Source organism: Pleuronectes platessa, chromosome 17 (assembly GCF_947347685.1).
Source record: "Pleuronectes platessa chromosome 17, fPlePla1.1, whole genome shotgun sequence".
Taxonomy (NCBI): Eukaryota; Metazoa; Chordata; class Actinopteri; order Pleuronectiformes; family Pleuronectidae; genus Pleuronectes; species Pleuronectes platessa.
In genome coordinates this window covers 22,655,477-22,669,332 of record NC_070642.1, presented here as the reverse complement: position 1 = coordinate 22,669,332, position 13,856 = coordinate 22,655,477, and the positions used below count along the sequence as shown (strand labels likewise).

General features: G+C 49.1%; 1 protein-coding gene across 3 annotated transcripts; it reads right to left on the bottom strand.

Moving 5' to 3' along the window:
• Window positions 1-1,816: 1,816 nt before the first annotated feature.
• Window positions 1,817-13,499, bottom strand: senp6a (SUMO specific peptidase 6a). Of its 3 annotated transcripts, XM_053445784.1 has the most exons (24): window positions 13,390-13,468; window positions 10,367-10,443; window positions 10,122-10,209; window positions 9,276-9,339; window positions 8,231-8,337; window positions 7,930-8,082; window positions 7,706-7,776; window positions 7,463-7,557; window positions 6,869-7,250; window positions 6,382-6,620; window positions 6,136-6,276; window positions 5,916-5,949; window positions 5,437-5,625; window positions 5,158-5,351; window positions 4,852-5,030; window positions 4,529-4,645; window positions 4,318-4,440; window positions 4,121-4,213; window positions 3,730-4,031; window positions 3,354-3,442; window positions 3,143-3,234; window positions 2,784-2,852; window positions 2,546-2,696; window positions 1,817-2,057 (listed from the first exon to the last, which is right to left on the bottom strand). In XM_053445784.1, the coding sequence occupies exons 4-24, from the start codon at window positions 9,321-9,323 to the stop codon at window positions 1,821-1,823; spliced, it is 3,105 nt and encodes a 1,034-aa protein (XP_053301759.1). In that variant the 5' UTR covers window positions 9,324-9,339; window positions 10,122-10,209; window positions 10,367-10,443; window positions 13,390-13,468; the 3' UTR covers window positions 1,817-1,820. The 3 variants fall into 3 exon arrangements, with proteins under 3 accessions (XP_053301759.1, XP_053301757.1, XP_053301758.1); XM_053445782.1 differs by lacking the exon at window positions 10,367-10,443 and having other exon boundaries at window positions 13,390-13,499; XM_053445783.1 differs by lacking the exon at window positions 10,367-10,443 and having other exon boundaries at window positions 7,478-7,557; window positions 13,390-13,499.
• Window positions 13,500-13,856: the final 357 nt, after the last annotated feature.

Below are 13,856 nucleotides of genomic sequence, written 5' to 3'. Positions count from 1 at the left end.
TGACATATGTGACACCGGGCCTTGTGGGGAAGGTTGAGGATTAACTGGGATTATTTCAAAGGCGACAACAATGGTGCTAATCTCCGTCTGCTGCTGCGCCCCCTGCTGATCACTGTGGACACCAGCGTCAGACCAGTCGCTCATAATAATTATTAATGATGATAATATTAATAATGATGATAATAACAAATAGAGCCTTTTTGGAGGCCGATGCTGATTTCAGAGAAACATTTCTGATTCGTGTGTAGATCGTCTCTGGATCGTTTCTTCAGTCAAGTAGAAGTTTTCATATCAGTGAACAGACACCGACACGTCTGGGAAAGACTCGTGATCCAGTTCCCACAAACTCAAGGCTCATGGGAAATGGAGTTTTTAACACCATGATAGGTTTTGGTCCATTTGTCTGGTTCAGTCGGGTCAAAGGTCAAAAGATGATCACTCTCAACACAAGGTCCATTTAGGCTCCAGCAGAACTGCACCTGGAGTTAATTACATTATCAGACTGACTCACTGTTGTTGTTGTTCCAGCCACACGGGGCAGCAGTGAGTCAGCAGCCATTATCTGCTGATTATTATTTAATGATTTAATATTGTGAGTCGTCCGTGAAGTGAGACGACAAAACGTTTCATGAATGTTTGAGTGAAAGGAAACACTGAAGTCTCCATGAAGAGAGAAAGTGAAACCTGGGAACTCGACCACCGGCAGCAGAATGAACAGATCACTGGACTGAGGTCATCTCACTGACATCATCTCTTAAAAAGGGTTTTATTGTGGTCTTTCTTTTAATTTTTTTATTTTGTGCACATATTAAAATAAGACCTCATTCAGTATGACAGTTATTCTTCAAATGAGTCAGTTTATGTGAAGCACTTTGCTACTGCATCTTCAAATATTTGTACTTTTTTTATTGTGTTTTGTGTTAGTTTCATTTTTTGTATCCTTCTAGTGTATTAAAGAATCACAACCAGAGACTGTGAATAAAGTTCAACACGTTTCTGCTGTGGTAACCAATCAGGAGTCAGTGTCAGCTGTCAATCACATCTTATATCATCAAATAACTCATTCAAACAGAAACACTTGAACAAACATAAGAACGACCTGAAATGACAGAAACCATCTTTGACAAACATTTATTTAACGTCTACTTTTATACTTTGGTCCATTTCCCATCTGCTAACATGGAGGACCTGCACTGCAGCCAGCCACCAGGGGGCGATGGACACTTTGGCTTCACTTTCAGGAGCCGTCATGTCGTCCAACTTTATTCAGTCTGTGGCAACAACACACACACACACACAGAAACACTCTTGCATCTAAATTTGCTTTTAATTGTGAAACTGCTCATCACCTCCACATGGAAGAGACACAACGAGCACCGAACAACGTCTCACACTTTCCAGACGAGAGAATTTTAACATACAAATAACATAAACCTCCTCTAAGTGTATTTTTCAGTTAAATCATCTTCCCTCTACACAGCATGAGCATAAAAAATAACGATGCCAGAGCCAAACAGTATCTTCTGCACAGATTCTCCAACATCTATGAAAACATAACTTAATGAGCCACTTTCATGTAGGAGTCAGAAAACAGTAAATTACAAAGGCAGCGGAGAAACTCCAGCATATTTACACTTCATGTTCTTTATTCAATACAAATTCAAAGGAAGTCTGTGGGTGACGAGGGAGTTCAGGAGCGTTTCAGACGATTCCTCGTGAAACCAGCAGCGTACAATCAGGTTCAGGTTCACGCCCCTCGGCGCCGCTCGGCCCGGGAGCGACGGGACGAGGAGGAGCTGGGGGGAGGGGGGGGGGGCATTTCAGGGGCTGATGTGTAGGTTTGGTGGGCGGCCCGTCGACCCAGAAGTCTCTTTGATCTCGGGCTCCTCGAAGGAGGCGGGTGGAGCCCGGACCTGGTCCGAGCCGTCCCTGCTCAGCTCCTGTTGAGTCTGGATCTGCAGGATCAGCTCCTTGATCTCTTTGCGCTTCGTCTTCATTCGCTGCTGCTGGAACCAGTCGGACAGATTCACTGGGAGATGGAAACTGGGGATCGGATTCTGAACAAGAGACAAAGAAAGAGGACGATTCATTATTACTTCATGTGAACTGGAAGGTGAGAAACTCAGAGAGGGACAAACCCTTTTATAGATGTTTTGTCAAAACCATTGAAATCAACAACAAATGTCTTGTCTAGTTGTGTCCAGTTACTTTAAAAACATTACACATTTCATTTCGATGAACTTTAGTTTGAAGATGAAAAAACTAAAAATCACCTTTGTCCTTGAAATAAAAATGTTACATTTTTCTCATTTGAAAATGAAACTATGGAACGAAGGAATATTCGTGAAATGAAATAAAATGTTAGGCTCATTTGGTTTTAATTATGTCATTCATCATTCTCTTTTGTTCTCCTTTATTTATTTATCAGACTTTTCAGTTTTTATATTCAGCAGAAATAGTCGTCTCCACCTCCAGATGAGAATCTACTCGTTTGTTTAAACTTAATAAAATAAAAGGCATAAAGCCTGATCAGTGGATCTCTCACCTGGAAGAAGCTCTCCACATACTGCAGGATGTAAACTCCACAGTCGCTGAAGTTGTCCTGCTGAGGCACACGAGGGCTGGACCCCCTCATCACGTCCTTCCCGAAGCTGCGCTGAGTCCCTTTACGCACCTCCCACTCCACCTCCAGGTACCTGAAACAAACGCACACCGGTCAGTGCCCTGCAGCGTCGGTTCCTCTCGGTATGAAGGTTCTAGGTCTGTGCTGCTGGGACACTCACTCTCTCAGAGTCTTCACCACAGTGGACCGGGCCGGACCCCGCAGCGAGTCCATGATGAGGATACAAGGCCTGAAGAAGAACAAGAGGACCAGAGTCAGTTCAGACTGAGGAGCAGGATCACAGGAGGCTCCACACATCATGTTGTGTGGTTAGTGTTTGTGAAGCAGCAGCAGGTTGTCGGGTCCGACTCGTTCAGTGGTTTTCTAACATGGACTCACTGACATGTGACATTTTACTAGAGGCTGCAGGAGAAGACTTGAAAAGTTGTAATACTGCAGTTAAGTAAACGTTTCAGCTTCTTCTGAATGAAGAGCACCAGCGCCCCCTGCAGGTGAAAACCCAGACGTGCAACCACTCACTGTTTGCAGATGTTCTGTTTGGAAACCAAACCAGAGACGTCGGCGGCGCCCAGCGTGTCCTCGGCCACCGTCCCGTCCTCACTGCACTCGTCCTGCACACAGGAGTCAAACTGGGCTCAGCTTGGATTCAGTTACAGGTTCATTGTGACTGTTGATGAATTCACTGAACACTGGGATGTGAGAGAGATGAGACGTGAGCCTGAGGAGATACCTGACAGGAGCTCTGGTCGTCAGAGAAGGTGAAGGCGTCCTCGTCTCCTCGGGTTGAACCGTAACAAACACTGATTCTGTGCAACTCGCCTGGAAGAAGACAAACAAACTGAATCATGAATCTGCAGCAGAGGAAATTAAATCATCAATAGAGTGTTATGTGTTGTTCCATGTTTCTGAGTCTCTGGCACTTTGAACTGGATGAGTTCTCTCCTGATCCAAACCACATCCTCCCACCAGGTTCCCAGTTAATGTGTAGTCCTGCTAACTAACAGTCAAACTGATGATAACCTCTGGAGGAGGTAACACAGGTGAAGCAGGATCTGATCCTGGGTCAGTGAGTAACAGTCTCAGCCGGACCTCAGACGGGGACTCACTCGTGTACTGTGGTTCTCCATTGGCCTGGAAGCTGCTGGACGGCTCCGGCCTCCTGTCTGTGAAGGCGGAGCTCTCCTTGGCGAGGTCGCTGTCAGTGTCTCCAGACGCCTCGGGGACGCCGGGGGACGGCTGCTCCGAGGAGCTGTCCAGCCCGTCTCCGTCCGGGGACAGAGGGCGGCAGTGGTCCGGGAGGTTCTCTACTGATGTGGGATCTGTTGCCGAGCCGGGGTAGAGCGGGTTCTGCTCGTACAGCGGACCCTCGAGGCCCGGGAAGCAGATGACAGCCAGGTACCAGTGAGCTCTGAGTCAAATGACAACGAGGAAAATAAACTTCACTGAGACAAAGTTCTGTAGAATATTTGATCTCTGTTTGTCAAAGTTGAGACTCACGACTCGTTGATGGGAACAAAGATGAAATCCTTCTGGAACAGATCCACGTGCCGAGTCCACGTCTTCACCCTGTTGTGCTTCCTTTTCTGGATTCTGTGAAAAACCAAGAACAGCAAAGTGTTGATCAGAGAAACGTCGGAGTGAGGTCTGGCTCTGAAAGGCTCCTGGCTGCCGGGGGGGGGGGGGGGGGCACTCACGGCAGGTTGGTCGTGTCTGGAACGTTCCTCCGCTCCCTCTGGTTCAGGCGCTTGTAGAAGAAGGAGCTGAACACGTGGCTTCTTTGTGCATCTTCTTTTTTCAATTTCTCTAGAACTAAATAGCTGAAAAACAATCAAATGACTGGTTTCAGTGGGAAAACTCACACGGATCCTTTTAATTGACTGTGGTGTGAGGAAATCCTCTGCTTACTTTAAATAAAAGTCTATGATAACGTCATTGAGGAATTCCCCATCATTAAGGCAGTGGAGGTCTTCATTGGTGACTGATATGCCACCTTTGGCTGGAGGAGGAGGATACACCATTAACCTGAAGAAGAAGAAAACATCAGGTGTGAGAAGCTGTTTTCAGACGAGCACTGAACTCTGGACGGGACTCAGAGACTCGGGACATTTTCTGAACTTTTCCTTAAAGCTGTTTCCTGCTGAGACTGTGGAAACTGAAATTTACCAAATCTGCACCACAGTTCTTAATGTTCTCACGATGCAGAGCGTCATAGCAGACGAGTCGCTCACTTGATGATTGGTCCGGAGAAGGTGGGCTGCAGGTCGGTCATGTCCTCGTCCTCGTCTTCGAAGTAGGTGCTGGTGTGCTGGCGGGTGGACATCCGCGTGCGGACGGGCATCGGGAGCGGAGACACTTTGCCGAGCGGTGAGACCTGCGTGACTCTGGGAGGAGACTGTATCGGCTTCGTCTGCAGACGTCACAGAAAGAGAAACAAAGGGCCGAGGATATTAAATCAATATCTTTGGGGTTCAGACTTTTGCTCTGATCACCTCGACCTCTGACTCATCACACTCCAGCGTTCTCCCTGCACCCACCTTGTCCTCCTTCTGCCTCGTGGCCTTGTTGTAGTTGACCAGGCGGATGTTGGCCTCTTCGAAGGGAACCTTGGTCGGGAAGTTCATGAGGTTGTTGGTCCGGCCGATCTCTCCCAGGATGTCCTCCAGGATCATCTGCTCCTTCATCACCAGGCCGTTCTCGAAGATCAACACGATGTACTTCTCGTCCGTCTCTGACCGGACACCAGATGCATCCATGTGACTCATTAGGTCTCAGAAAGAGGAACAATGTGTGTGTTTGTTCACGAGTGTACTCACGTTCCCCGGTGCAGTCGTACCAGAGCCCCCCCCCCTCCTGGGTCATGTTGAGCTGTGTGCGCAGGCGGTCGCACTCCTCCGGCGTCGTCTGGAAGAAGAGGACGGGAAGCTTCCTCACGCTGCACCACTCACAGCTGATCAGCTCCGAGGCCCGGAGACACACCTGCTCCACGCTGCTGGGCTCGGCACCTGAGGACAGACACAAAGACATTCAGAGGACAGGTCCTAATTGTGTCTTTTTGTAGAAGGTGTTTGAAACCATGTGTTTGATTTAGGACGTTTTCTCAATGAGTCTAAAATAATCTTCCTTGTCTCCATTTGATCTGCTTAGTTTATGCTTCACATTGTGATTTAGGGACTAAAGAATTGTCTGTATATCTTTCAGACACCGGCAGAGGACGGTGACTCAGCCGGGGTCTGACTCCAGCTGCTCAGCTCACTGGGTCTTATTCACTGAATTCACTACGGCTGGTTCTTACCTTCGGTTTCCAGCTGGATGTGTTCGATGGAAAACTGAAAAGAGAAAGAACACAAGAAGATATTTATCATTCATTTCCACAGTCTCTACTTCACGTGGACTGAACTCTCAGGATGAATCCAGAGCCTGGAGACAGATCAAGTTGTTTTGCTTTTATTCTGTTTAATTTTTCTTAGTTTGTGTTTCACAGTGAGAGAAAGTGAGATGAACAAATGACTCACCACGACAGGTTTGGTCACCATCCTGCGTAGAGTTCCTACTCTTACGCTCCGACACTCCAGTATGATGCTGGCGCACTTGTTGGGCATGCACTTGGGCTTCTTGGTCTTTGGTGAGAACGGCTCAGCAGGTTGATTTCCAAACTGTGAAGGACAGAAGCAGAGTGTGAGACGTGAGGGACAGGGTGAGTTTCTAGTGAGCTCGATTAAACCTGAGGAGCTCTGAGGGATCGGTCTGCTGACCCTCACCTGGTCTTTCATCCGAGACCTCCGTGGTATCGTCACCTTCATGTTGACGTCTTCAAAGAATTCAGAGTTTATCTCCTCCTGCTCTCCGGCTCTCTTCACCGCCGCCTCCACTCGGCCTCCAGAGGGCGCCGGCGAGGAGTGGGCCGAGTCCGCGGGTCGGGGGGACACGCTGTCCAGTCGGTTGACGCTTCCTGTGCTGCCGCTGTCGGCCTCCTCCTCATCGTCGCTGGACAGGACGACTGAGGAGGAAACACAGAGAAGTTAAAGGTTTGTGCTGTCGTTGGTTTTCAGCTCGACGTGGTGATTTGATTCTGTTTGTTTTTTCAGAAACTAATTTCACTGAGACGATGGCAACTTACAAAGTTACAGGTAGAAACAACATTTAGCAAAGTTCTGAGGTCATGAGTCGTGTCACAAGAGGATAGAACAGAACGGCCAGGTGACCTCAGTGTGGAGACGGGACGATGTAAATCTGTCCTTCACTTACTGGGATCGTTGAGCTTGTGCTGCTGGGCCGTCCTCTTCCCCTTGGGGGGGTTCCGGGTGCCGCAGCAGCTCGACGTCCCGGCTAACAGGGGGGACCTGCCGTTGTTCAGAGGCAGCAGGGTTCCTCTGCTGGAGATCCGTACTGGCAGGGTCTCGCCATGCGGCGCCCTCATGGTGGTGGCCGGTTTGTAGAAGTTCTGCTGCAGGCTGTTTGGTCCGGGGGAGGGCTGGGACCTGATGGGGGGTCGGGGGGTCGGGGACGACAGCGCAGCCTGCTGGCAGGGAAGCACCGGCGCCATGTTCCCACAGCTCGGACACTTGATGTCCTCACACGGCTTGTTGCACCTCAAGCACACGGCCGGATAGATGGTGGGCCGGAGAGGCTGCCAGAGAGAAACACTGGGTTTGAGTGAGAGTGTGTGTGTGTGTGTGTGTGTGTGTGTGTGTGTGTGTGTGTGACACTTAGAAAACCTTTTCTATGTGTTTCTGTCTCTCTCTCAGTTGTCAACCATCTCCTGAGGAACGTCTCACATTATCTCACCACATGTTCCCTGGAGATCTGAGACTGAGACACTGAACTGAACGAGTCTCTCACCTCCGCTGCTTTCACCTGATCAGGAAAACCACCGCAGCCGTCCAGCGATTTCCTCTTCTGCTGAATGCGTCGCTTCACGTTCACACTCTCATCGTCTGACAGGGGAAAACAAATCAACATAATTATTATTAATCCTTTAAAACATCACTCGTCTCCTTTGATCTCTACCGGCCTCAGATTGAGTTTGATGTCGATTTGAGGAAACGACGCCCCCTGGTGCGTTTGGTGAGTGGAGGACGGTACCTGAGATATCTGGACAGGTGAGGACGATGCTGTCCACTTCTACAGCTTGTTGTGTGCTGGAGAAGTCATTTCTACAGGAGGAGAAAGAAACAAGTCCATCAGAGACATTACAGGAGACGAACCAGGACGTTTATGGGATGCATGTTGTAAACGTGTGGTTGTGATCAGAGCAGGTTCCTCTCTGAACATCTGGTCTCTAAGGAGGATCCGGCCCGGACTCTCACCTTTGGACTGGTTTCCTTATTGCAGAGGGAATCTGTGCGTGCTGAAAGTGGCGTCCTTGCAGAAGGATCCCGGGTGAGGGCGCGGGCCTGATGATGAAATAGTTGGTTCTGTTGGGCATGGGAGGGGGCGCTGCTACGGTGAGAGGGACCTCGCTGCCGGGGAGGAAGGGAACGGAAATCAAACCCACTGTGAGGACTTGGGTAAAAACAAACCTGTCGACTCTCTCTGATAACGACGCTGCCACCTGGTGGCGATCACTGGCAGCAGCAGGGTTTGTGGAAGCAGAAGATAAAAAGGTACCTGAGGTTTTTGGGTACCAGCTTGCTCAGAGGCCTCATGTGATTGTTTGGCCGGTTTTCATAAGTCCTCAAGGGGTCAGAGGAAGTGAAGTGCCTCAGGGTGGGAGCCTGCAGAGACACACCAGAGAGAGAGGATGAGGAACAGGGTCAGAAACACTGGATTCTCCATGTTGTGTTCTGCACTGGAAGCTGAGGCTGCTGCTGATTGTTTTCTTGAATCTGGATGTGGCCTCAATACCCAGTTTGTTTGCAGTGAGGAACAATCCCAGTGTGACACCCTGCACCCACATGTACAAGAAAACAGCAGCAGCTCCAGGAAGTGACTCTAAAGAGCATCAGCAGCGTAAATCCTCCGACTCCTGGGTTCCTGTGGGCGTCGAGCAGGCGCCAGCCAGACTGTGGTGTCGCCAACTCCTGCTGGGAGTCACCCAGCCCCACGGCCTGCTGGGAGTCAACCAGCCCCACGGCCTGCTGGGAGTCACCCGGCCCCACGGCCTGCTGGGAGTCAACCAGCCCCACGGCCTGCTGGGAGTCACCCGGCCCCACGGCCTGCTGGGAGTCAACCAGCCCCACGGCCTGCTGGGAGTCAACCAGCCCCACGGCCTGCTGGGAGTCAACCAGCCCCACGGCCTGCTGGGAGTCAACCAGCCCCACGGCCTGCTGGGAGTCAACCAGCCCCACGGCCTGCTGGGAGTCAACCAGCCCCACGGCCTGCTGGGAGTCAACCAGCCCCACGGCCTGCTGGGAGTCAACCAGCCCCACGGCCTGCTGGGAGTCAACCAGCCCCACGGCCTGCTGGGAGTCCCCCTGCCCCACGGCCTGCTGGGAGTCAACCGGCCCCACGGCCTGCTGGGAGTCACCCAGCCCCACGGCCTGCTGGGAGTCACCCAGCCCCACGGCCTGCTGGGAGTCACCCAGCCCCACGGCCTGCTGGGAGTCAACCAGCCTCACGGCCTGCTGGGAGTCCCCCGGCCCCACGGCCTGCTGGGAGTCCCCCATCCTCAGTGTGTGGAAGTCAGGGAAGAAGAGAGTGGAGAGAAGTTTACCTTTTTCTCCTCGGGGGGGGTCGGCTGCTGCCTGTCCATCTCCTCCATGCTCACCACACTCGCACTGATGGAACAAACAAATCAAATCAGTACGATAAGGATCATGTGTTTGTGTACTGAACGTGGTGTTAACACATGTACTGGTTTATGTTGTGTGTAAAGTTCAGCGAACAACATATCTGCACAAAGTGGATGATCAGGGTTGTTCAGAGCCAGAGGTGAAAAGATTTGTTGATTAATAGAAACGATGATTGATTCACTTGTTTCTGTTTCTCTCATATGAGGAGTTTTGAATGTTTTGCTCTCTGGGAAACTGTGATGAGCTTTTTTTGACATTTAATAGAAAGCAACTCTTCCATTCATAAAGGAAACAGATGAATCAGTTATGAAACCAAAACTGTCACGATGCTGTCAAATGTTCAAGTTGTTGAAATGCTCCTCACACTTGTGAAGGTTTGTTAATCTTCTGTGTTTCTAGCTGGTGAAGTGAGCACCTTTGTGTTGTTGTTGCGCTGCAGGTTGTGTTATCTCGTCCTGTCCTTGGACCTGCAGTGAAGTGCTGCTGTTTACACAAGTGTGTGTCATGCAAAGATCGTAAAGAACACTGTCAGATGAAAAGAGCTTCAACTCTTTTAGTACAATCAGGTTTCACTGGAGGTTTGGTTTGATCTCTTCAATCCGACCCGATCAGAGAATCTACCGGCAGACGGGAACACTTTGCTCGTGGCCGTGTCACCGAGGTCACTTCCTGTATGTGGAGGGAGAGGGAGCGAGCTGTGGGGGGGGGGGCAGAGTGATGCAGTGCAGCGCTGCTGAGACGAGAGGCCGGGGAGAAGAAGTGCTTACTCATGTGTCCGCTTCTCTTCACCAGAGAGAGAGAAGCTCCAGCTGTGCTTGTAGCCTCCATCCCGCCTGGTCTCTGATCTGTCCAGAGCTTCAGTCCCACAGGAACAAGAGAGAGAGAGAGAGAGAGAGAGAGACACACACATCAGCTGAAGTGACCAGTTACATGACACCACATCTCAGGCTGATCATTATAAAATGAAAACACTAATATCATAATTTGTGAAATGAATGTAGTTCAGACGTACTGTGCACACGTTAAATAGTTCTCAATGTTTTCCAAAATGTTCTTAATTTCCCACCTGGAAACTGTCAACGTGAAGAGCTATAGATAAAAAGAAAACACTAACAAATAAGATATTAAGAACTTGAATGAAGACCATAATATTAACGCACTTTTTCCTCTGCGGTTTATTCAGTATAATGTTCACGTAATGATGCTGATATCTGTGAAGGTGTCGGGCGATATTGTTAATCAGGCTCTGGTTATAGATGAAGTTGGAGACTTTAATGGATCCTACACGTCGAGCACCTACTGGACCAGATCATAAGAAACTGAACTGTCTTGATTTAGCTCTGATATCAGAGAAACTCCAACGATCCCCAACTCCACATGAAACTTCTATAAACAGAATGACTGTGGGAAGTCAGACGCATGTGGAGATGAAGCTGACGTTGGTTCAGTTTTCATTTTTCATATTTCAATCTGAACATGTGATGTTGTCGCTGCCCTGATCTCCAACTGTCGGCTGGAAGTCATCTACTGTGGCTTCCTACTTCCTCCATGAATCAACTGAGGCGTGAGGACGGAGAAACCACCGACAGAAACAGGAGATTCAATCATGGAGGCGTTTCCTTCATGACTCCAGCGGAACACAACCCAAACAATTCAATATTGTACTTTAGGTGATGTCTCAGTCCTCGTGTCCGTCTGGCTACACACAACATGCTCAAGAGACGAACTCGAAAGGGGACATATTGTGTCCATTTCACCACAGTTGATATGGTTCCTAGGGGTCTTAATGAAATGTCTGTAACATATTTTGGTCAAAATACCACAAGGATCATTTAAAACAGCCCTCCTCAGATTGACCTGTTTTGAGTGCCCGCCCCCCCTCACTCCCGGTGAGCCTGGTTGCGAGAGCCCCCGCTCCCCAGTGCAGCCCCGCAGTGGGAGCAGTGGGAGCAGTGGGAGCAGTGGGAGCAGTGGGAGCTGGAGCTGGCGCAGCAGCAGCATCCCTCCTCACTGTTGAGTCAACGTTTAGAGGTGATCCGGGGGTCCCTTGTTTATAGAGGAACCACAACAAATCGCGGGAGTTGTTTTTTTCCAGAGTTTTTGGGACGGTAGATATGCCAGATACTCAGATTAACGTGTAGAAGCTCTACAAAAGTGACATTTTCATAATATGTCCCCTTTAAAGCTGCGTCTGTCTCTTTCCTCCCGGCCTCGTGCATCACGTTCTCCTTCTCAGCCGAGGATCACCAGACGCTGAGCGAGGAGCAGAACTTTTAATGCAACATGTTGTTCCCTGTTTATTGTTAATTATCCTTTTCAGTGGCTTTTAAAATGACAAGAACGTTCACTTTGAAGTGTTTAAATCAGATGTTACTTTATAATCTCACAGCTCTTGGTTCACTTCAGTTCAAACCTACAGAGAATGTTCTTAGTGCAACTCCAGCGCTCTGCAAAGTTCATGTTTTTCACATTTCATAAATCACAATAAATACTGTGGTCGAGGTTGAGATTCTCCTGTGCTGTTGTGTTTTGTCCTTCAGACGTTAGAGGATTTCCTGCCGGACAAGACGACAACAACTACGACCACAAGGACACGATTCATCACAACAGGCTGAAGAGACGGAGAAGACTTCACCAGAAAGACTCTCGACTCCCACGAGACGTTCACATCCACCCGTCCTGTCCTCCATCCTACCAGGACGTCATCCTCGGAGGAAACGTGATTCATGTAGATATTAAACATCCAGTTACTCCCACGATTCCTAAAACAATCACTGAGCCTGTTTCACCAGCTCTGACACACGAGAGCTGGGACCTGAAGATTCCTCTGGTTCTGACGTGAATCACGTGTAAGCATTTCACATTCATGTCAGTGTTTGTGCTCATAACAATATAAAAACGTATGTTTGACATAATAAACAATGCAGAAAAGATTCATAATCCAAGTTTGATATATTTGGTTGTATTTGTGATTTCTTTTGACTTAGTTGCGTTTTAAATCCGGTTTATGGTTAAACTGAAAATATCAAAGCTGAATAACATTTCTCAGTCATGAGTTTGATAACGACATCTTAGGAATCATTAACTAATCTTTTTATCACCGGCATCGACCTTCATCACTGGACCAATGTGCTGAGGACATTTAGGTTCATGTGACTTTAGTATGTAAACGATATTTAAAGGTCCAGTTTGTAAGATTCAGGTGAAATGATCTATCGGCAGTAAGTGTCATTCAGCTGCAGCACGACACTCCACCACTAGATGTCACTACATTCTACACACGGAACCTTTAAGTTGAATTTGTGTCTTTTTGCCTGTTTTATCACAGCCTCGACTTTACAGATGTTTCCATTGTGTGTATTCGTGTTCCAGGCTCCTACACATTCAACATGAATACGAACTATCAAACAGACAAAGTTAAATATTATTTATAATGTTAACAACAAGCAGAAACATCCAGAAGGAGAATGTTTGCTAGTTTTCACTGTGTCAGAGATTAGGCAGCTGGTGTTAGCAGCTAGCAGGCTAGCAGGCTGGTCTCCAGCTGCAGGAGCAGAACAGAGAGCTGATGGTTCGAATCCCTGATTCAATGTGTTATGAGGAAAGTTCCCACGTTGTGGAGGTGAGCAGCCTCTGGGGCAGGAAGGCCTGTGACCACATCCAGCTTCCACCCTGCAGAGCCAGCTAGCTCCAGAGCTAACGCTGCTAGCTGCTCAGGCTTTAAAGACCAACCGAGCCGAGCCGAACCGAGCCGGACCTCCATCCCTCCGCAGCCGCTCTCCCCGCCCCTGTCCCGCCGTGCCAAGCCGTAGATGTGCCGCTGTCACCGGCCTGGCAGCTCGCGTTCACCCCGGCTGCCGGAGGATGAGCGGAGCGATGCTAGCGTTAGCCGCCTAGCCTAGCTCCGGGGAGCCGCACGTATTCTGGACCGATGATGAGCGGACACCAGCGGCTTCACGAGCTTCCTCTGCGGGGCAGGAGCCCGGGGGGGAGCCGGGGGAGGTGGATGAACAGCGGCCGAGGCGCGGGTCTTACCTTCGAAGAGGATGCTCCTGTTGTGCGCCATGTTTATTCCATGATGGAGCTCAGATGACAGCGGCTCCTGGAGTCAAGCGGCCGGCACAAGGCGCCTCGCGGCCGGAAACACGGCCACCGGCCTTCACGACAAAAGCACGGCACCGGAACCAGCATGACATGATGCTGAGTCCCTGATGGGAGAAAGTGTTAATTCAACATCTGCATAATTTTTTTAAAGAGATTTTTAAGAGAAATATAATTTAAAACAGGTAAAACAAATGAATACACGAACATGGTAACAGATCACACTATCAAATACAAAATAGCAGTTTTATTTTGAAGGCGGCTAGCCGGATGTGTAATGTGTTACTGTAACACTTTGTAGAAGCCTTGATCACAAAGACAAACCCTGAGTTAGTAGTTCAGTGTTTTCAGTTTTTATTGTTTCCACAGTTACACATGTTTTATTTCTGCAGGGACATCAG

Coding starts and splice junctions, on each gene's coding strand:
- senp6a (XM_053445782.1), bottom strand. CDS start 13,420: ATGGCGCACAACAGGAGCATCCTCTTCGAAG. Junction 8,338..9,275: donor CCCCCCCCGAGGAGAAAAAG/GTAAACTTCTCT, acceptor GTGTCTCTGCAG/GCTCCCACCCTGAGGCACTT. Junction 5,352..5,436: donor GTACGACTGCACCGGGGAAC/GTGAGTACACTC, acceptor GTGTCCGGTCAG/AGACGGACGAGAAGTACATC.